The sequence below is a fragment of the Dermochelys coriacea genome, chromosome 5 (assembly GCF_009764565.3).
Source record: "Dermochelys coriacea isolate rDerCor1 chromosome 5, rDerCor1.pri.v4, whole genome shotgun sequence".
Classification (NCBI taxonomy): Eukaryota; Metazoa; Chordata; order Testudines; family Dermochelyidae; genus Dermochelys; species Dermochelys coriacea.
Genome location: NC_050072.1, coordinates 81,291,978 through 81,316,630, shown reverse-complemented (window position 1 = coordinate 81,316,630; position 24,653 = coordinate 81,291,978). Strand labels below are relative to the sequence as shown.

Genomic DNA, 24,653 nt, shown 5'->3' with positions numbered 1-24,653 from the left:
GTTAGGTCCTATGATGGTGTCCCTTACCTTCTTGTCAACTGTTTGAAATGGGCCATTCTCATTACCACTACAAAAGTTATTTTTCCTCCGTTGGTATCCTACTGTTAATTGAACTGTTTCGTTAGACTGACCTCACACTTGGTAAGGCAACTCCCATCTTTTAATGTATTTATACGTGCTCCTGTATTTTCCACTCCATGCATCTGGTGAAGTGGGTTCTAGCCCATGAAAGCTTATGCCCAAATAAATTTGTTAGTCTGTAAGGTGCCACAAGGACTCCTCGTTGTTTATTTTATAGTAAGGTATTTAGTATGGTCTCTGATCACAATGACACAGTTATATAAGAATGAGTTCCCTTTCTATGTTAAGCTATTGGATGTGCAGGTACTAATGTGGCTTTTATTTTGATATTGTGGCAAATCTTCTGACGTAAAGGAGAAGGTTCCGTGGAGCTTGTGTTGTTATGCAGTTGTAATTGGTACAGTAAGGAAACTATATAATAGGGGCAGTAAGGAAACTGTGTGAAGATCAACTGCTGTCAGCAACAGAGACCTGCTGTTATTATATAAAAGTCCATATCCTAGCGTGTCTAATATTAATTATATAGCTTTTAAAAAGTGTTCTTGGAAAACATAGATATCATTGTATTATAAAGCATAGTTCATGGCTATTTCACGTATGCTGTGCCAAGATGCCTTACAGACAAATAATAAAGATGTGTACCTGCTCCAAGGAGTCTACAGTCTAAGGTCTTGATCCTGAAACTGGGTCTACTAGACCGGGATCGGCAACCTTTGGCATGTGGCCCGCCAGGGAAATCCACTTCTGGGCTGGGACGGTTTGTTTACCTGCAGTGTCAGCAGGTGTCAACTGCAGTTTCTACTAGCTGCGGTTTGCTGTGCGAGTCCAATGGGGGCTGTGGGAAGTGGCGTGGGCTGAGGGATGTGCTGGCCGCCCCTTCCCACAGCCCCCATTGGCCTTGCATGGCAGTGGGAGCTGCGATCGGCCGAATCTGCAGATGCTGAAGGTAAACAAACTGTCTTGGCCCGCCAGTGGATTTCCCTGGTGTGCCACATGCCAAAGGTTGCCGATCCCTGTACTAGATCAACTTACATGATCAGGACCTAATCTGGATACAACACAGTGAAGGATGGCAAACTAGAGCGGAATATAGGAAGGATGTGAGATGCAAGAATAAAAGATAATGAGAGGCATGTCTGACACCCTTGCTAACGCTGGCTTCTCCCCTCCTTTCTTCCCAGAGGGTTGGTGTAGTGCTGCTAGATCAGTGGGCTCTCAACCTTTCCAGACTACTGTATCCCTTTCAGGGTCCGATTTGTCTTGCGTACCCCCAAATTTCATCTCACTTAAAAACTACTTGCTTACAAAATCAGACATAAAAAGTGTCACAGAAGTGTCATAGTACACTATTACTGAAAAATTGCTGACTTTCTCATTTTTACCATATAACTATAACATAAAACAATTGGAATATAAATATTGTACTTATATTTCACTGTATAGTATATAGAGCACTGTAAACAAGTCATGTTTATGTAGACTGTTGTAAAACTAGGCAAATATCTAGAATAGCTAATGTACCCCTTGGAAGATCTCTGCATACGCCTAGGAGTACGCGTACCTCTGGCTGAGAACCACTGTGCTAAATGAAAGCCACATTGAACAGCTCCCCCTAATGGTGCAGTTTGTTTCCATTTAAACAAAACTGAATTAATATTGCTTTAAACATAGGATATAAATATTAATATACTATAAATAAGCACCTATGCCCAAAATGTGGCCTCATATTTCCTCAGCCCTACATGCACTTAAAAGACAGTGAACTATAAGATATTGTGAATGCTTCCGATACACTTGCTGTGAACAGTGCTGCAAAGACTAATCTGTATTTATTATACTTTAATTTTGCATCTGAAATATTAGATCCATACTGGTCTTTTTTCTTTCTTTACATTGAAAAAATTCTGATTTCTGAAAAAGAATCCTACCATGATAGGTGGTGACTAGAATAATATTATTGACCATCCCAGGACAGGTCATTTTCTTTCTAGTATCATTCAGATACCAAAGTCACTATTACACAATCTAGATTGTAAAAGCTGGAGAATTCATAACTAGAGTTGGTCAAAACACTTTCAAAGGAACAGTTTTCTGCTGGAAAATTCAGTTTTGTCAAAATCAAACATGTTACATGAATGTTTATTTTGACAAAAAAATTTATAGGAAAGTCAAAATGATTCCTGTTGTCTTGTTTTGATAATGTTGAAATATCTTGGTTCCAATATCCATTAGATTCATTCTGTTTATACTTTTATATTAAAATAATACTGAAATATAAAGTCAAAATGGATCCACAAAGGGACTTAGGTGTGCAACACTGAGAGGTGGGGGATCCCTGTTCAAATGCCTTCTTTTCATCAGGCAGAGGGGGGAAATTGAACTGGGGTCTCTTACAGCATGGATGAGTACCCAAACTGCAGGCCTAAAGTTTATAAGGAAGGCCTTCTCAGAGCACCCCAATGAACTACAGGTCAGATAGGCAGGACAATCAATGCCTATCTTCATCTGCTTTGAAGATTGCACTGGGGCTTAGGTGTGAGATTGGGCTTGGGCATCACTGCCTCAGGCAGGTGCTTAATGCCTGAGGCAGAAATTAGGCACCTTAGAAGACTTTTACAGCAAAAATTTAGGCACTGAGTGAGTCTAGGAGGCAGAAGAGTGGGGTTTTTGTGGATCTCAATGGCACCTAAATCTCTTTGTGGATCTGGTCCTCAGTTCCTCACCTGTACAATGGGCACGTCCCTACCTCACAGGAGTGATATGAGTCTTCCATGCATTTATTCTGTGAGGCATTTGGATACTATGGTAATGGGGACCATGTGAGTAGCTGATGTATCTTCTTTTCCTCTTTTAAAAGAAGGTTGATGTTTGAGTGGGAAATACACATTATCATTCTGCACCTTCATATATAGAGTTGAAATACAGTAGTTACATCAGAAAATAGAAAGATGCCACATTATAGTCAATAGTGTAGCAGCTTTTGGAGCTCCCTCCGCACCCAAGACAATTTAAACCAGGATTTCTTGTCTACACTGGCAGCTACTAATGAGGGGTGAATAGGGCTTAAAGGAGGAGATTTAACAGATGGGGATATTTCTTTAAAGAAATAAAAAGCCTTCATGGCAGTGGCCTCTTTTTCCTCTCCCAGCCTCTCTGTCTATTGTAGTAGTGGAGAGTAGGGAGAAAGTAAAACTTCAGGGCAGCACTATACAGCACAGTCAGGAGAGGGAAGGGCTGGCAGCATCTTCAGCACAGTAGCACCAGATAATGCAGTCCAGGGAAGAAGACGCCTCCAGTTCTTAATCCTCCTTATCCAAAAGTACACAGTAGGGCAGAGAGCCGCACATGCTCACGGGATGCCTTTTCAGTCCTCTTTGGGGGCTAAGAACTCTAGTCCCAAAGAATCATGAGTCCTTGACATGCATCCTCCTCAGCAGGGGTCTCCATCACAATGACAGGTAAAGTGATCTCTGCGAACTGGCCCAACAGCACATCGGTAGTTCAGACCCAGGTTCCATTTTTCTCAAACTCCTGGCAGGTAGATTATTGCAATAAGGATGGTACTATTTTAAATGCTCATATTTTTGCAGCTATGAGGGTTCACTGCATGCTTTCATATGTGTTTTTTTTTATATATCTGACTATTAGTTTTGAGAAACCAAAACCAGGCTGATGATGTTTTGCAAAACCGAAACAATGAGGTCTTACAAAACCAAAACCATCCTGGCTTCTGCTCATCCCTGTTAAATTGTTAGGTACAATATAAGAATAATTAGTATTTGGATTACATAAAGGAGAAACTGATAATAGTTTGCAAAGTATGTCTCTCACTCCCTTCCGGATTCCAAGGGAGGAAAATAGTGGACTCTGTGCAGACAACTATTAATGCTGTGTTACTAGTTGTTTGCACAGGTCCACTGTTGTGTATGCCACTGCCGTCCATAGCATAGGTGAAACATGATATACAGTACACAGACAAAGCCAAGAGCTGTGCAAAGCTTAATAGAAGTGTTTGAGGCAGGAAAAGTTTGGGATATGCAACAAATAGGTTAGAAAATGCTAAAACTGACTAGTGGAGAACCACAATGAATACTATGCATAAAGATAGCGGTGTGGGTGTCTGGCCAACTGCCTATGTCACAATACAGCAGTGGCCAGAGTTCTCCATAACACTGCCATGAAACTTTACAGAAGAATTTGTCTAGCACTAAACACTAAGTGCCAAGGTAAAATTGTGATGCCTGGAAAGTGTAAGGCAAACACAGACCAATAATTAAGAAAAGAGCCATATTTTTTGGTTGTCTTGCACACACCAACATCCACTTAGAAAAGTTCATGGATAAACAAGCAGTGACCTGTAAGTACCCTCAAAGTAAGATGGTTAAAGCCAGCCAGAGAAGCAATATGATCACCAAATTATGCTTGGGGAAGAACCTGAACCCAGGAAATCCTGGGTCACAAGGCCACATATACAGTCATATGCTGTGCCCTCTTCCATGTATGATTTCTCTGTAACTTGAAGTCTTTAAATCATGATTGAGGACTCCAGTAACTCAGCCAGAATTTATGGGTCTATTACAGGAAGGGAGGGTGTATATGAGGTTTTATGGCCTGCAATGCGCAAGAGGTCAGAATCTATAGGGTATTTCACAGAATCCTACTATCAGGGTCATTTCAATGACAAAGATAAGATTAGATAAAGACTTTTCACTAAGCTTTACACATGTGAGACATGGGCAGGCTCTAACCACAACCACACTGATATAAAAATTGTGCTGGCAAGACATGTGGAAAGATGTTGAAACAGCAGCACAACTTCTAATTCTATCACACATGCTAAAGAGACACTCCTATTAGGCATACAAACAAGTCAGTGAAGGGTTGTGAAACATCTGCAAGTCATTTAGCATACAAAATTTGTACAAAGGGCACAAAGTAAGTCAACTATGCACACACTCATAGTCAGTATATGTGACCTGAGCTGTTCCCTGTGGATTGCCATAAGAAGTCAGCAGGTAGGACTATGAGACATAAACACTATTATCCACAAGTGGAAATGTACATAAAATTAATTCCACAGGCCATCACACAAGTGCCTTCTCACAGTTATAACACATAATCAAAACCTCACACGCATATCATCAGCACTTCTCTACAAAGGACCCACAGGCATATCATATGCCAAATCCATCCTCTGGTAAGGATCAGTACAGCATTGTTATCCATTATATAAACACTCAAACTACTTGTATAGTATGCCTTGCCCATTAAATGTCATCAACACTACAACAGGTTAGTTGGGTTCCTCTTTTGACCCACCTTATTACCTACCAGACAGGGGAATCCTGCAGAGAGATGCTAATTGACCCCTATTGATTTACTGTAGCAAGAGCAGCACGTTAATACCCTGGACATAATAGAGGTGTGAGTGGCTTCTGAGTAATCCTAAGGGAGGAACAACTGAGTTTAGTAAGAAAGATTGGACTGATGTTCATATTATTTGTTTGAACCTCCACAGTATGTTGGGACAGCTTTGTGGCAGGATGCTCACAAACTCATCTGACGCAAGTGGCTGAATAGCAGTTTAATAACATTCACCCAGTATGGAGTGATAGAGAGACCTTTATCCTGAAAGTGGGGTAAATCACAGCACAGTTTTTGCTACAGGCTCAGCCAAGTTCACATAGCTTGTATAATTGTATTGAATTCCTTTCTTCACAGTCATGCTTAACAAGCATGAACTGCATGTCTTCTTTTTTCCACAGCTCCTCCACTTCAGCTTATTAAAATATATTGTTCCAGTTCATATGATGATCCCACACTACAAAAATATGGATTCCCTCCATCTCGCTGATGTCCTCCTGGATGTTATGACTCCTATCATCATCATTACCTGTGGGCTGATCCTTCCTTCTTTTATGAGGCATGTCAGCAGAGATGCTCTCCTCAAACCGTCTGCTGTTTCTCTTGGTGGATACCAACATCAATGCAGTATCCACTCTTCCTTCTGGGTAAAGTTCCTTCTTGTGAATAAAACTCAGCAGTGTCTGGATTTCAGGCCCAAATACAATATGATACCTGAGGTCTTCTTGGAGATAATTACCAAAATGACAGGGTGGGGACAGCTTTATAATAATAGTAATAATAATAATAATAATAATACCCAACTCTTACAGACAGTGAAACTTCTGCTAATAAATTTTTGTACCAGGTGAAATCCTGGCCCCATTGAAATCAATAGCAAAGCTCTCATTGACTTTAGTAGGGCCAGGATTTCTTCCATAGTGCTTTCTAATCATGTCAGTTAAGTCCTTGCAGATCATGTCAGCCAGTGTTTGAGGGAACCTTAGTCTGTGAGGACTACAAATATCAAATCAAGAATTAGGAAAGTAGATTATGAAAAAAATATGTCTTCAGTGTATATTGTTGTAGCCTTTACACCTAAAGTTCAAAAATCTCATATTTTAATCACAGTGGAACCCAGCCATTTTAACCTGTCTTTCTTTTATCCAAAGACCTTTTCCTTTCTGCTATTACTACTACTACTTATTTTTTTTGTATTAGAGTAGTGCCTAGAGGTTCCAATCCAGGTCAGAGCCTCACTGTGCTCGGCTGTGTATATATTTATAGTCAGAGACAATTCCTGATCCAAGGAGCTTAGAATTTCTAAATAAAATAAATAAAAAAGACATACAAAGGGTGCGAGAGGAAACAGAAACTGAAAGTAAGGTGACCTATCCAAGTTCACACAGCAGATCAGTGACAGAGGCAGGAGTAGAACCTAGTACAGAGGTGGGCAAACTATGTCCACCGGACCATCCTGCCTGGCCCTTGAGCTCCCGGCTGGGGAGACTAGCCCCGGCCCTTCCCCTGCCGTCCCCCCACAGCCTCAGCTCGTCATGTCGCCTGTGCTCTGGGTGGTGGGGCTGTGAGTTCTTGCTGGGCAGCGTGGTGGCGTGGCTGGCTCCAGACAGGCGGAGTGGCTGCCCGTCCTGCTGCTCTGAGCGGCATGGTATGGGGGCATGGGGGTTGGATAAGAGGCAGAGGGTCCCAGAGGGCAGTCAGGGGACAGGGAGCTGTGGGATGGGGCGGAGGTTCTCGGGGCGGGGGGTGGGTAGTCAGGGGACAGGGAACGGGGTGATTGGATAGGGGTGGGAGTCTCGGGGGGTCTGTCAGGAAGCGTGGGTGTGGATAGGGGTCGGGGCAGTCAGGGGACAGGAAGCAGGGAGGGTTGGATAGGGGGTGGGGTTCCGGGGGGGGCGGTCAGGGGACAAGGAGCAGGGGGAATTGGATGGGTCAGAGGTTCTGAGGGGGGCAGTCAGCAGGCAGGAAGTGGGAGGAAGTGGATAGGGGATGGGGACCAGACTGTTTGGGGAGGCACAGCCTTCCCTACCTGACCCTTCATTCAGTTTTGGAAACCAGATGTGGCCCTCAGGCCAGAAAGTTTGCTCACCACTGTCCTAGGACCATGTTGCCTCTCTTGCTGCTGTAGTGATTGTGTTAAGGTTATAAAAAGGATCCTATCCTCATCACAAGTTATTTCTTATGTCTCCCCATCCAACCAAACCAGTCATGCCTGTTTAATTACCTACAATGACTTTAATTGGATGAGGCTATTATTAGTCATTTATTTGTTTTTGGTAGCTCCCAGATTTTTCTAGATATCTAGGAAAGGAGGTTCCTACCATGAATTGCTCAAAGTGTAAGGAAAAACTCAGAATGAGGAAAAAATATAACAATGAAAATGAATTGCATATATAAAAATGAAAATGAATTATCGAGTCAGCTCTTCCCTGTTTTTACGCAGAGAAGACTGTGGATAATAAACTGTTCTACTGAACTATTTATTTCATCTGAGGCAGAATTGGTCTCAAACTAATTTTTTTTTTTTTTGCTTTTGGAACCTGTAAGAAATGTGTCCCAGATATAACAGGCCCCATCAGACCAATGCTTCTCCTAGAGAAGTTTGGTGTGTTAAAACACTGTGAACTGTTTCACTGCTCAATAAGTTGTCATAACTGGGCTGCAAAGATAGCACATGTTTAAAATGAAAGATGGCCCCTCTCTTTACTGCTTCAGTTTGTCTGAACGATGCCTTGGCAACACAACAGAGTGGGTTGGGCTGGTCTCTGAAGGATACTGTTATCACCACGAGAACTTCATTTGTGTTAAGTGAGAGTTTACATTCTGAACAAATATAGGTTTCAGAGTAGCAGCCGTGTTAGTCTGTATCCGCAAAAAGAACAGGAGTACTTGTGGCACCTTAGAGACTAACAAATTTATTAGAGCATAAGCTTTCATGAGCTACAGCCCACTTCATCGGATGCATAGAATGGAACATATAGTAAGAAGATATATATATACATACAGAGAAGGTGGAAGTTGCCATACAAACTGTAAAAGGCTAATTAATTAAGATGAGCTATTATAAGAGGAGAAAAAAACTTTTCTTAGTGATAATCAAGATGGCCCATTTAGACAGTTGACAAGAAGGTGTGAGGATACTTAACATGGGGAAATAGATTCAATATGTGTTATGACCCAACCACTCCCAGTCTCTATTCAAACCCAAGTTAATGGTATCTAGTTTGCATATTAATTCAAGCTCAGCAGTTTCTCATTGGAGTCTGTTTTTGAAGCTTTTCTGTTGCAAAATTGCCACCCTTAAATCTTTTATTGAGTGGCTAGAGAGGCTGAAGTGTTCTCCTACCGGTTTTTGAATGTTATGATTCCTGATGTCAGATTTGTGTCCATTTATTCTTTTGCGTAGAGACTGTCCGGTTTGGCCAGTGTACATGGCAGAGGGACATTGCTGGCACATGATGGCATATATTACATTGGTAGATGTGCAGGTGAACAAGCCCCTGACGGCGTGGCTGATGTGATTAGGCCCTATGATGGTGTCACTTGAATAAATATGTGGACAGAGTTGGCATTGGGCTATGTTGCAAGTTTTTTTTTTTAATAGCCTCTCTAATCTCCCTGAGCATTTCAGAGTTACTAACACCATCCTGGGCAGGTGGTCTGTAATATAGCCCTACTGCTATATTCTCATTTTTCAGGCAAGGAATTACTATCCATAGAGAGTCTATAGTACAATTTGGTTCATTTAAGATTTTTACTTCATTTGATTCTATACTTTCTTTCACATATAGTGCCACTCCCCACTAGCACAACCTGTTCTGTCCTTCTGATATATTTTGTACCCTGGTATTACTGTGTCCCATTGATTATCCTCATTCCATCAGTTTTCTGTGATGCCTATTATATCAATATCCTCATTTAATACGAGGTACTCTAATTCACCCAACTTATTATTTAGACTTCTAGCATTGGTATATAAGCATTTTAAAAACTTGTCATTTTTTGACTGTCCCCTTGCATGACGTAATTGAAGGGGACTCTTTTTCATTTGACTGTTTGTCATGAGACTTTTCTAAAGTTTGGGGGATTTGAATGTAGAGATTTTAGAGATAAAGGTCAGCTGTGAAGTTCAGATCTTCATTGCTGTTGCCAGTTGTTGTGGCCTGGAATGCTGGAAGGTGGCTCTCTGAAGCCAGGACAGCTTCATGAATCCACCCCGACAGTGCTGCAGATCCATATGGCTAGCACTCTTTTTGGATACAGATCGCAGGCTAAACCTGACACATAAACAGTGCTGTGTATGTTGTACTACTAACAGAAGCCTCCCTTATAGCTCCACAGCCTCTGTCTGTTTCTGAAATCAAGTCTGCTTTTTATCAGAAGCAACATGCTGCCGTGGTGATAAATGATGAGCTCCCCTGTCTGAAATGTTAATAGCCTACTGGATTCCTGCAAATTTATACTCATCTGCATAGTGCCAATTACAGGAAGAGAAAAGCAGAGGTATATGAAAGCTTAAATATACAGTCGCTCTTTGGCCTCAAGCATAACTAATTATGATGACTGAGAACAATCATTAATATACTAAATTGTCTGTCTGTATATCTTCACACATGGATAATGGATAATATTCTATAAATAAACAGGATTGTAATGAAAATATTAATTGGAATAAAAAAGCCTGCATGCCTTTTTTAAAATCTTATTTCACGGATAGCGGCACACACCTCACTTTAGGTGAGTGTGTCAGAACTATGACACACATACTGAAAACAAGTTCATAAGAGCTCACTCCAGCTTCCAGGTTATGCCATGGAATTAGTACTTCTTACTAGGTAGTCTGTAAGTTAGTTTATGTTGTTCTAGTGTTTGCTGTTTAGAAAGGAATGTTTTTATTGAAGGCCTTTATGATCACCGCCGCCCACCTGACTGAGCAGGATTGGCCTGGGTTTCCACAGGGTCTCTCCACACCATTGGTTACTTGGCAGGAGAGGTTGTTTTTGAGTGACATGAGGCACAGACTTTATCCCTCGAAGGGCTGATTACATTGCTTCGAGAGCATCCGTGGTATCTAGCTGGGTATGCATGTCCATCCCCAGCTGGTATATGTATATGTGGTGAAGTGAGTACAACAAATGAACACTGGATGCTGATCTGAAAATCAGGCCCTAATTGACTTGTTTAAGGAAACAAAAAGAGCCTCTGACACAGATTTAATTAGAACTCAGGTTTCAGAGTAGCAGCCGTGTTAGTCTGTATTTGCAAAAAGAAAAGGAGTCCTTGTGGCACCTTAGAGACTAACAAATTTATTTGAGCATAAGCTTTTGTGAGCTACAGCTCACTTCATCGGATGCACGAAAAGCTTATGCTCTAATAAATTTGTTAGTCTCTAAGGTGCCACGAGTACTCCTTTTCTTTTTAATTAGAACTCAGGAATTCCTGGCTCCCAATCCTGTGCTCAGGCTGGTAGACAATCTCTCGCCCATATTCAAGTTAGATAAAAAAGCCATTATGGAGATATAAACATTAAAACAAACAAGAATAATATTTCACAGGAAGTGAGATGAGGCCATCAAAGTAATTTTCACTTGAACTGTAAACAATATTTTTGAACCCTGGTCTCCAATTATTTTAACACTTTGAGATTTATTCTTGAGTAGCAAAATAACAGTTACATCGGGGAATGGTCAGGGTGCTCCTCACGAGGCACTGTGTGACTGTGCTTATATAACACATCAATCACCAATTTCTAGTAAAAAAGACTGTGGTGGTTACTAACAGCATTTGGGGCCCTGGGCAGATACAGGGGTCAAACAGTGGTGAAAAATTCTCATCCAAGCTACAGTGGTGGCAGAGCTATACCAAGAGGCTACTTCAGCACACAGGCCCTTGCATAGCTCCCATCCCCCACAGACATAGGTGCTGGAACTAGGAGTGCTGCCACACCCCTTGGCTTGAAGTGATTTCCATCATATACAGGGTTTACAGTTTGGTTCAATGGCTCTCAGCACCCCCACTATATAAATTGTTCCAGCACCCCTGCCCACAGAAGGGGCGGATGAGAGGATTCACATAGCAGTGGATCCTCTAGTCTTCCCCTTTCTGTTTCTTTCACTTGCGTAAGCTCCTCCCACTCCACCCCTGCTCAGAGAAGAGTGCTGTGCCATGCCATGCCATGCAGTAAACTGTACACCCACTGTACAGTCCGCCCTGCATCTGGAACCTTCACTGGCCAATGGAACCACAGTGATAGTGTGGCGATTGATGGTAGTGCTGCTTGGGAGACCTCTGTGACTGCCAAGGAGAAGCTGGATTTGGCACTTAGAATATGAGCTTTTCCAGTAGAACAGTTTACTAGAGAGCCTTTATGAAATCTCACATCACACAAGCACTTTTTGCTATTATGGTAGAATTTTTTTTAAAACTCAATTTAACAAGCACTATAAAGTTTCCCACAGGCCATAAAGCTTGAGAAAATATTTGACCTACTTCCCTGTTTTAGTACACTTTAAATCCACTTTGTATTCAAATCCACTTTTACTTTCTAAATAACACTTGCACCCTCACTGGGCTGGCATGAGGCTTAATGACTGCAAAGAGCTTTGAAATTCTCAGATGGACAATGCTATACAAATTCAAAGTCCTACTTATTATTTTTAATTAGTCTTATTATTGCTATACAAAAATAAGGAACTGTAATCTCATAAATCTTGTCCTCCCCCATAAATTCCCCCTGCTTGGCTCCCTTCAGACTAACTCCCGCATACCAAGTGCAGTCTCTAATCCAACTGTAATCGTTATCACTGTGTGCTTTACCTTCACAAATTAAACGTCTTTATTAGGGTTTCCAGCAGTGTAGGTGTTATGGTGCCATCCCACTCTTTTGCTGCCACTCTCGCTCCAGATATAAAATAGGTTCACAATGCTCAATCAGAGTCTGAACCATACTGAACTTACCACATAAACACTGATCCGATGCTATCTGTAAGGCTGAGTGGAGAGTCATCACTAGGTTTTCGGAAGCTGTTCTGATTCTCATAATGAAAAACCGAGTCATCCAAGAAATGCCTTTTTCTCACCATTTTAAGGGAGTTAACTGCAGAATTCAACAAATTCAGCCACTCTCCAAAGTGATCCTTTAAAAGCTCAGCCTTTCACTGCGGTAGGAAGTGCAAAAGCTCAAGCTTTTTTTTTTTAAAGATCTATTAATAAGTAACATATTAGCATGACATCACAAGGTGGTTTTCTGTTTGTCCACAGTGCATACTGTGTGGTGTGATATGACTTTAGAACTTATTACTACAAGTCCTCAGTCCATGCAGACAGACCCTTATGCTTGTACAGAGTCCCTTTACCTTCAATCTGGATAGAAAGGTCTAGCTATGAGGATTCCATTGCCTGATGGATTCTAAATCAATGAACCTGATTTCTTATTCTAAAGTTGCATAGACAGATTCTTTAACAATGCAAATGGTAATGAATTTGTACTATTCAATCAAAATAAATGTTGTTTAAATTATGATGATTTTCTGTACAATTTACTTTTGTTTCTTTGTGTAACTAATACCCCCCCAGCCTCTTAGTTTTAGAAAACAAAAATCTGTTTTGTGATCAATGTGAAGCAAACTATAATTACAACTACTATAAATGACAGAAAGAACAGAGGGGAAAACAAGCTATGACAACACCATGATTATCACCACAGGTGAGGAAGCAAAGATCAATACAAAACAGCACATCCCTTTGGAGGTAAAAACTCAAAATCATTAAAAAAAATTAAAGAAAAGATAAGGAAGCTAGGTTCACTGTGATACAAGAAAAAAATATGAGAAACAGAAATATATATCAAACACAAAATTGACATGTAAAAAGATTATAGATAGAATTTTATGAAATGAAGTTTTAAAAAATGAGTGAAATCTGTACTGTTGATCTCCTTAAATATTATCTGTGCAATAACAGACAATGATCGCCCCCAAAAAAGGAAGTTATTTTAAATTTTCTGCTTCCCTGAGTTAAACTTTCTGGAATTCCAATGAGTTAGAACTATACTAACTATACTTTTCAGAACTATATTTTATATCTTTGAATTCCAGCTATCCAGATCTTTTAGTTGCCCAGGGTTCTGCTTAATGGAATTAATTTATAATCACTGGCTGATTAGCCATATTGTATCTCTGCACTTTATTCCTCTTCTTGGAAAACAAACAGATAAAAACAAACAACAACAAACAGAGCAAAACCATGAGAATGCCATTAGTTCTTTAAAGGAGACTAAAGATTTCATAAAAGAATAGAGTAGAAGTGACCAAAAGAACAAAGCCATGGCTAATTCCCGCCTTGTCATGGTTTAGCCACTTCTGTTTCCTACTACTCCTAGTTCATTTGAGGCTGGGTGACTGCTGCTGCTACAGCTTGACAACCCAAGCAAAGATGTCTAGCCTTGCCAAGCCCCAGAATTAAAAAATTGTGCATCAGACAGGGTAAGCTCCTGACTGTTCTTCAGAACTGCTTTCTTGGCCAACCATCTTACTAGAACTGAGTCTGAGCCAGCTGTCTTTCAGCCAGAGTCCTGCTTCACTCAGTCATTTCATGCTTGCTATAGACCCATAGTGTTTGAAACAGTGAAATGAAATCAACTCCAGTGTGGAATGGCAGTATCATGTTTTAGGTAACAGAGGTAGGTGACAGGTGACAGAGTGGTAGCCATGTTAGTCTGTATCAGCAAAAACAATGAGGAGTACTTGTGGCACCTTACAGACTAACAAAATTATTTGGGCATAAACTTTCGTGGGCTAAAACCCACTTCATCAGATGCATGGAGTGGAAAATACAGTAGGAAGATATATATACACAATACATGAAAAGATGGGAGTTGCCTTACCAATTCTAATGAGACAATTCAATTAAAGTGGGCTATTAACAACAATAGGAAAAATCACTTTTGTAGTGGTAATCAGTGTGGCCCATTTCAAACAGTTGACAAGAAGGTGTGAGAAACAGTAGGGGGAAAATTAGCCAGGGAAATAGTTTTTAGTTTGTGTAATGACCCATCCACTCCCAGTCTTTATTCAGGCCTAATGTGATGGTGTCTAGTTTTCAAATTAATTCCAGTTCTGCAATTTCTCATTGGAGTCCATTTTTGAAGTTTTTTTGTTGAAGAATTGCTACTTTTAAGTCTGTAATTGAGTGTCCAGGGAGGTTGAAGTGTTCTCCGACTGATTTTTGAATGTTATAATTTTTGACATCTGATTTGTGACCCTTTATTCTTTTGCATAGAGACTGCCAGTGTATATGGCAGAGGGGCATTGCTAGCACATGATGGCATATATCACATTGGTAGCTGTGCAGGTGAATGAACCCCTAATGGTGTGGCTGATGTGATTAGATCCTATGATCCTATTGTGATTAGATCCTATTGAAGGTATCCCTTAAATAGATATGTGGACAGAGTTGGCAACGGGATTTGTTGCAAGGATAAATTCCTGGGTCAGTGTTTTTGTTGTGTGGTGTGTAGTTGCTGGTGGGTATTTGCTTCAGGTTGGGGTGCTGTCTGTAAGCGCGGACTGGCCTGTCTCCCAAGGTTTGTGAGAGTGAGAGATCGTCCTTCAGGATAGGTAGTAGATCCTTAATGATGTGCTGGAGAGGTTTTAGTTGGTGGCTGAAGGTGATGGCTAGTGGCATTCTGTTAATTTCTTTGTTGGGCCTGTCCTGGAGTAGGTGACGTCTGGGTACCCTTCTGGCTCTGTCAATCTCTTTCTTCACTTCAGCAGGTGGGCATTGCAGTTTTAGGAATGCTTGATAGAGATCCTGTAGGTGTTTGTCTCTGTCTGAGGGATTGGAGCAAATGCAGTTGTATCTTAGAGCTTGGCTGTAGACTATGGATCGTGTGATGTGGACTGGATGAAAGCTGGAGGCATGTAGGTAAGTATAGCGGTCAGTAGGTTTCCGGTATAGGGTGGTGTTTATGTGACCATTGCTTATTTGCACTGTAGTGTCCAGGAAGTGGATCTCTTGTGTGGACTGGTCCAGGCTGAAGTTGATGGTGGGATGGAAATTGTTGAAATCCTGGTGGAATTCCTCAAGGGCTTCTTTTCCATGGGTCCAAATGATGAAGATGTCATCAATATAGCGCAAGTAGAGTAAGGGCGTTAGGGGACGAGAGCTGAGGAAGCGTTGTTCTAAGTCACCACATGAAACATGGAAACCCAGTGGTGTACACAAAGCACAATGACACTGGCATAGACATGTGAACCAAGTGTAATGCGTGGGATAAACACCATGAGGTACTAGATGAGGGGTGAGCAAACTTTTTGGCCCGAGGGCCACATTGGGGTTGCAAAAACAAGCCCAGTCAGAATTATGGCCTCATTGTGCTAAGCACTGTATAAACATATTGTACTATACAGTCCTTGGCTAGAAGATTTAAACATCTAATTTTAAAACAAGACATAACTAAGTGAGTTTAACAAACTATAAGAGGGAGGACAGGAGAGACAATGAAAAGATCACCTTGCTACATAATAGCACACACCTTGATAAATCAGACTGAATTAAATGGGTGGGGGATAACTTTATTTTAATAATTATTTTGTTGTTTCCCATTGCTTATCTTTTTTAATTTTCTGTTTTTACTAGAAAAATCCCCTTCCTCCAAATCTTTGCTCTTGCCTGTTTTTCTAATTTTTTTAAAAACGTATCTTAAAAACTTCTTCTCTATTCTATCATTAAGAAAATAAACAGACACTGCAGACAAAATATCACATGGAGTTCCCTGGCTATCACCTTTTCTTCTTGACCATGGCCCTCCCAAAATGCAGTCACTGCTATTTCCTCTCAGAAATAATATCATATGTGTCTACATACATGTACCAGACCTAAATTCAATATATATGGGTTTCTTACTGCTTCAGGGAGAAAGAACTTATAAACCCTATACATTATTGTTTGTTGAATAGACTGCACCTTCAAAGCAATTGTCTTTTGATATGTACTGTTTGGAAAGGGTGTGCTTACCTATATTTTGTCTCCTTTGTTTGATTAATTTCCTCACTGCCAGGGCTCTCTCTTGGGGGATACAGGAACTGTTGTATATCCCCCTTCCTACATACAGCACTAATTGCTATATTTACAAAGTAAATACCAAGTGCATCGATTGAATCCAACTATCTCCCATCTTTCTGTCACTTACCACTTATCACAATTTACCACAGTCTCTTCCACTTCAGTATTTAGTAATTGTGCATAGTGCTTGGCCTTTGATATGAAGGGTGAGGTTGCATAGCCTCTTTGCTGGTTTCATTTGATTTAACTGTGTTAGTACCAGTCTTCTGGCCAGGGCACTTCTGAAGAACTGTGACTATGTCTACACAGCAAAGAAAGATCTGTAGCTGGCCTGTGCCAGCTGATTCAGACTTGCAGGATTTGGGTCTGTAGGACTGTTTTGCTGTGTAGACTTCTTGGCTCAGACTGGACCCCGGACTCTAGGACCCTACAGGGTGGTCCAACCGCATTTTTTTTCTTTGCTGTGTAGACATATCCTTTGTGTTCAGTGTCATAATTCCCATATACAACATAATTTCTTATACCTACTAAATACATTTATTGGTCTCTGATTTTCTCTCACCACCTATCACTATTCACAATAGCCATTAGCACATATTTTTATAATATTAATTTTATAATAGTAATTTTATGTGTAAGTACACGCATAGTCCTAATTGGGAAGGGCATGACAAAGCATAGAAAATCAGGCAATTCCTCTTTTCCTTGAGGTCCCTTTGGAGTTGGTTTAGCTCTTCAAAGATGAGTCTGAAAAGTGGAAAAACATTTGAGGGAATAAAGAAAAGGAGTACTTGTGGCACCTTAGAGACTAACAAATTTATTTGAGCATAAGCTTTCGTGAGCTACAGCTCACTTCATCGGATGCATTCAGTGGAAAATCAGATGCATCCGATGAAGTGAGCTGTAGCTCACGAAAGCTTATGCTCAAATAAATTTGTTAGTCTCTAAGGTGCCACAAGTACTCCTTTTCTTTTTTGTGAATACAGACTAACACAGCTGCTACTCTGAAACCTGTTATTTGAGGGAATGAATGGGTTATGGGATTCGTAGAGATGTAGAACATTTCATTTCTAGGTCACTGATTTAATTCTAACCAAGTTATTGGTGACAAGAAGTTGACTCCGCTTCCTGCTTGTTCGGTGGCCAGTGTGAAATGTGTTAGTGTTCTCACCCCGTCACTGACTAAACCACCACCCTGATTGTCTCTAATTGCCACCTTTGTAAGCATTCCCAGGAAAGAGGCTTAAATGGATTGAATGACATAAAGACTGATTCCCTGTCACCTTTATTAGAATGCCTTCATCCAGAACATGATTGAGGCACATTGGTGGGGCAATGTATGGAAGCATGCACTAGTGCTGCTGTGTATTTTTGGGGGAGGATAAACATTAAACTCCACTTTCTTAATTGGCAACTAATGATAGCATTAAATTCACTTGAAAGATTGATCCATTGGTTTTCATGCCACTCATCCTCTTCCTTTGCAAGTTATTATTTATTTATTTGTATTACAGTAGTACAGAGAGGTCCATCAGGGCCACATTCTCCTAGATTCTGTGTAGATTTAAGAAAGACAGCTTCTACCTCCACAGAATTTACTGTCTAAGTTTAAAACACTGAATGAACAAATACATGAGGGACAGGATGTAGCAAAAGAATATTATTTTTTTCATAGACCTGCTCTGTGCACAATTTGTAATATAATCAGAAGGATTCTTAAGATATAGACAGTTTCAATAAAAGCAGATTATTGTACAATACTTTGTAATTTAAAAGAGAATTGTCAACTCTATTGTTTAAATTAGAAATCCATGATACACAAGTTATAGATAATCACAGAAAAGGCCCCTTTAAGGTAACAATATTTAGCATTACTACGGCACTTTTCATCTGAGGAAATCAAAGTACATTACAAATATTAGTTAATGAACTACATGCCACCCAGGGGAGGTAGGTGAAAAATATGTTGTTTTATCTTCATTTTATAGTTGTGTAAATTGAAGGACAGAGATTTAAAAGTGGATTTTTTCAGAGTGCTCAGTAGAGATCTAATGACAGTTCATTGACTTCAGTGGGAATCGAGTTGCTGAGTGCTTTTGAAAATCTTACCCTCTTACTGACTTGCTGAAAGTCACAAAGCAAAGTCAATGATACAATTGGGAATAGAACTCAAAATTCCCACTCCTCTGCTGTAACCACAATACAGCACACCTTCCCTTGAGTGACTACTTTGTGTCACGAATTACTATAAAAAAAAGAGCTAAAGAGAAAGCAGAGCTCTTTTTGGCTCTGCTTGCAGTTGAAAGCATTACTAGCAGGAGCGGAAGCATAGTTCTGGTCTATTCATTTCTGTACAAATCCCTAAGGTGGTGGTGACGGGTTAGATTTTTAACGAACTGCTTTACACAGCTCCACTTTAATCTCCTAATGGCATTTTCCCCCCAATCCCTTGCAATGAGATTGAAGAAAGATATAAAATAAATGAAATTAATGCTCCAGAATTGGGAACTTGCAAAATAATGTTTGTAAAATAAAATAAAACACATTAATCATTAATATAGATTTCCAAACATTTTTACATAAGAAAGCATATTTAATCTTTGCATAAAAATCTGCTTTTGTGTTGCAAACATCATTTCATACTTTCTGGTGATTACACAGCTAATGGTTTAGAATCAGACAATATTTTCTTCAGTATAGGATATTACTCGATATGGAGTTACTATTTTCTGTAGCAAAAGTAGACAGTCTGGTAAGTTGGTATCTAACTCACCAGCAAATGGAATGGCAATATCCATCTTTTAAATGCAAACTTCAACAAGGGGTGTGCAGAGGAATGGGAATTTTGAGTTCTATTCCCATTGTAAAATTGACTTTGCTTTGTGACTGTGGGAAAATTCATGATGATATGCCAGAAGATCTGAACTGGTTTATTTATACCTTATTGTCCAGGATAAAACAGTGAACTAAAAGTAATCAGTAAACAAAGTCTACAGGGTGTTTGTGTCAAATAATGCAATAATGACAGGTAGTGTATATGTAAAATGGGACACAATATTGCCATGCTTGCAAATATTGTTTTGAACTACAGGCTGTTCTTTAGAATAATAAAATTTAGCATTAAACTTTAAACTGTCTTCAGGGTAATCAAAACCAGCACAAAATATTGAGACCCGTATTAAGAAGTGAGAGAAAAATCTTTTCCCAACACTTAATGAATGAGTTGACTAGATTTCTGTTAAAACAATTAGTTTTGCATTCACTGTTTCCCCCCTCCCTAGTTAACAAACAGTCTGTTAGTGACTTTCTATATAGTTAAAACTAATTGAAAACTCTGTAAAAAGGTATATTTGAAGAACTTAAGTTATAATTAGCAAAATTATTGATTTTTTAATGTGTTATAATTATAGCCAGAACCAGTTCTACAGCTTATGTCATTTTTAAGTAGTATCATTCTAACATTAGAGGTGACTCAACCAATCATTACCATTCCTCTTTAGGTAATTTATTATTTGTGTTACTGTAGCGCCTAGGAGCCCTAGTCATGGACCATGGACCATTGTACTAGGAACTGTACAAACAGAACAAAAAGATGGTCCCTGTTCCAAGGAGCTTACATTTTAAGTATAAGACAAGAGACAACAGATGAATACAGACAGGCTGATGTCAATGAGACAGTATTTATCAGCATGATGGGCCACTGCCTCTGCATACCAGCACCCTAGTCATTGTCAAGTTTTCTGTAGGCATCAAAGAGAGTTTTGAGGAGGAATTTGAAGATGGACAATGAGAGAACTTTGTGGATGTTTACGGGAAGTGCCTCCCAAGCATGTGGGGAAGCATGGGAGAAAGCATGAAGGTGCTTGTTTGTAAATGTAACTGTGATGGGTTGGATCACAGAAACCCCCTTGGGACTGCCATCTGATGTGCCAAGACTACTTCTGCTCCCACTTTCCTGCCCTGTCAGCTTAGGACTTCAGTGCCTTGCCTGGTTTGAACCAGACCCGCTAGACTGCTGCAAACCCAGATCCAGGTCTGAACCATATCCCCTAACAGCTGTAGGCTTAATTGAAAGCAATTTAGGAAATGTTCCTGCCTTTAACACTCAGATGCTCAACTCCCAATGGGTCCAAACCCTAAATAAATCTGTTTTACCCTGTATAAAGCTTATACAGGGTAAACTCATGAATTGTTCATAAATTGTTCACCCTCTATAACACTGATAGAGAGATATGCACAGCTGTTTGTCCCCCCCACCACAAGTATTAATACATACTCTGGGTTAATTAATAAGTAAAAAGTGATTTTATTAAATATAGAAAGTAGGATTTAAGTGGTTCCAAGTAGTAACAGACAGAACAAAGTGAATTACCAAGCAAAATAAAATAAAACACATAAGTCTATATCTAGTATGGTAATAAAACTGAATACAGATAAAAATCTCACCAGTAAGCTTTCTTTTACAGACTAATCTCCTTCTAGTCTGGGTCCAGCAATCACTCACACCCTCTGTAGTTACTGTCCTTTGTTCCAGTTTCTTTCCAGTATCTTTAGGGGTGGAGAGGCTCTCTTTTCAGCCAGCTGAAGACAAAATGGAGGGGTCTCCCATGGAGTTTAAATAGACTTTCTCTTGTGGGTAGAGACCCCCGCCTCTCTCTTATGCAAAGCCTAGCTACAAAATGGAGTTTTGGAGTCACCAGGGTAAGTCACCTGGGTAATGTCCATGCATGACTGCGTTCCTTACCAGCCAAGCCACATTCCTGGGAAAGCCCAGATGTGGATTGGTGTCTCCAAGTTGGCTTAAGGGCTTCTTGATTGGGCACTTACTGAGAATAGTCTTTTCTCAGGAAGCTGATCAACTGCTTCACTAAAGCCTACTTAGAATCATACAAGTATACAGCCAATATTCATAACTTTGAATACAAAAATGATATATGCATACAAATAGGATTAACAGATTCAGTAGATCATAACCTCCACAGAGATATGTTACATGGCATATGTAGTGTAAAACATATTCCAGTTATGTCATATATATATATAATATATAAGCATATTTCCATAAAGCCTTATGGGGGGCGCCATCACAGTAACATGTGGGCAACAGAGGCTGAAATCATGGGCCAACTGGAGGCAAGCATTGACAGCTCAATAGCAAATAAGAACTGATAGATAGGATGGGGATTGACTGTGAAGGGCCTTGAAAATGAACACCAGCAACTTATGTCTGATGCAATAGAGAAGAGGGAGCCACTGGAGGGATGCAAAAGGAGATGTGATGCAAGGGTTGTTTTAACCATGTTGAGCTTGAACTGATGGCTAGTCATCCACAAGGAAATGGCAGAAAGAGAGGTTGAGATTTTAGTTCCATGCTGTAACTTTTTGTTTGAAATGAGGCAGTGGTGTTGAGGTTGACTATATGCATATGTCAAGAATTCTCATTACTAGGGTACTTGAGTATTTGTACACAAACAGAAAGAACACTGGATTAGCTCCATGCCACTGGGTCTGACACATCTGGTTTAACTCTCCTCCCAGCTGCATCCTTGATTCAGAGCACAGATGAGGCTGTACTTTTCCAGGGACAGAGTCTACAATTGCCATCTTGAGTTCCTCTTTTTCAATTCTATCCTAGATGCTCACCAATGTGGCTTCTGCCCTCTACACTTCCTGGGAACCACTCTTGCCAAAGTCTCTAATCACCTTTTCCTATTAAAATCTTGGGACCTGTACTCTGTCCTTATCCACCTTGAACTCTCAGCTGTCGTTTCCCATTTTAGCTTTTGTGATTCCATTCTTTCCCATCTTGCCTCCTACCTGTCGGGACCCTTCTTCCGCATTTCATTCAGTGGGTCCCCTCCTCACCTCTTCCTCTTTCAGTGTGGATTCTACAGGACTCCATCCTTGGTCCCCTCCTTTTCACATTCTATGCCTTATTGATGGTCAAAGTTATCACTTTACCTGGCTTCAACTATCATCTCTACACCAATGACTACACAAATCTAACCTTTCATTCTGTCTCCCTCTGTCCAGTCCAAGCTCTCCATGTAGGGATGCCAGTGCATCCTTGTTGAGTTTCATCACTATAACTGTAAGGAGAATTTGGACCATTGCTTTGTTGCCTTAAAATTTCAAAGTCTGCACCACATTTTTGAAAGAAAATTGTCCTCCTTATGTGCAGTAGATCTGTGTCTTATCTAGCCACATATATAAACTGGAAAAATTTAGAAAAAGGATCAGAATGAAGGATAAGAATATGATAACGAGATATTCTGTGTGAACAATTCAGTGTTTCCCCCCCCCTAAGTCTGCACAGCCAGGAAGTTAGTGAGAGACTGAATTCTGTAGTTAAGTAAAACTGAATTCTACCATCTGTCAAATCCTAAATATGTGGCAGGCTAGCACCACCTAGAGGATTATAACTTTAACTTTGTTGGACTGGATGATTTTTGTCCTTCTTGCATCCTCAGGAGAATTATTATGTTACTTTCATTTTCAAAGGTCTGGAAAGAGATTTATCTGAGTGAAGCCCATGATAATAGGAGTCACATGACTAAAATCTGCAGAGGCCTGGAACTTGATATTTTGTTTCAGGAAGGTTTTGATTCACATGAGCTTCCCAGGTGCCAGGGGCACATCCTGGGTATGCCTTGCTTGTCCACCTGTGAGGAGCAGCAGCCCTAGAACCTGGGTTTGTGGATTCCTGCTTCCATGCTGCCACCTAACAGCAGAAACACTTAACAGGTCATGAGTCTCAGGATGTGGCCCACACAGGGCCTAATTGACAGGACATTCCCAATGGGTCCGGACATACAATTTAAGCCTGGGGAAGATACAGGAAGTTTGACTATTCAGCTAGGCGGAACCTCAGCTAGCTGTTGCTACAGACCGTGCTTCCTCATGCTGCTCCTGACTCCTGATTCCTGACCTTAGCTTTTACTTCCTAGCTCTAATATCTGACTCGGCTTTGTCTCTTGCTTCTTACTTCTGATCTCGGCCTTACCTCCTGACACTGACTCCTGGCTCCTGATTTGGTCTTGACTCTGGCCCCTAGTTCCTGACCCTGGATTGACCCATGACTCAACTTCCTGATGTCTGACTCTGGCTCTATCCTGTAGGCTAGATGTCAACAAGCCAGCCTTGACATCACCCCAATGTATATCAGTAGTATAAAGCCACAATCTGCCTATGGTGTGTAATTAGTTTGATTTACACAAAAATACAGTACCTGGTTATGAGCATGTCTCTATCCCAGCCTGCTCTAAAACAAGCTCTGCACAATGAGTGGAGTTAAAACACCCCTTTTTGAAGTCTGGCTTATTAACAAATAAATTAACAATAAGATAATGTAAAATTTAGCTAAAGACTTCTTCTGAAATTTGGGCTCCTCCCAGGGTTTCTCCCTCAGGACTGCTCAACCTACATCCTATGTCCTTTTTCTCATTAATGAACCATCTTACCACTCAAGTTAAAAGAATCCCCTTTCCCAGCAGGATCAATACCTGCTGACCAGTTGTTTCTGCAGTCTGTTAGACTGTTACACTGCAGTCTGTTACACTGATGAAGAGATCTTATTTTACATCTATCCCTTCTCCTGAATTATAATAATAAGAAAAGTCACTGTTAAGTAACAGAACAGTTCCAATGTAAGATGTATGAATGTCTACCTTTGTATAATTTGGCTATATGTTACAGGGTTTATATAGGTGTGAGATATCTACATTAATCTTTCTATTAAGTAGACAAATAAATGGAGAAAATGAGTGTAGATTGTCAATACATGTGAAAGCTGAACAGCTGGTGTGCAAAATGAGCAATCAGCTCATATGTAAGTGAGGAAATCGTTCCTTAGTCCAATAGCAATGAAATTAGAGAAGTAAATATATATATGTCTATATAGTCTATATATGACTTGGGAAGAATCAATAAATAATAGAGATAAACACAAATTACAAAATTCAGATCTAGACTGAAGATAAAATTGGTATCAGTGAGGTTAGAATTTGGCCCAGTATGTTTGTAATTTACTCGTGAAAAATGCTTGAAGGCTTCTCGGGTCTCTAACAAAGCGTATCTAAAAAAACAAAAGGGCAAAATGCCTCATAGAAAGTACAAAGGGGGATCAAGGGAACACATAAGCCTCT

The 24,653-nt window shown here is 40.3% G+C and overlaps 1 protein-coding gene across 1 annotated transcript in view; it reads right to left on the bottom strand.

The window, feature by feature from the left end:
* Positions 1 to 12,542, bottom strand: part of GRAMD2B (GRAM domain containing 2B) — a 72,291-nt gene extending 59,749 nt beyond the window's left edge. Inside the window, exon 1 of the mRNA XM_043514697.1 lies at positions 12,403 to 12,542. Coding sequence (XP_043370632.1) covers positions 12,403 to 12,527 — 125 coding nt within the window. The 5' untranslated portion in view covers positions 12,528 to 12,542. The remainder of the gene's footprint in view (positions 1 to 12,402) is intronic.
* Between the last annotated feature and the right edge of the window lie 12,111 nt (positions 12,543 to 24,653).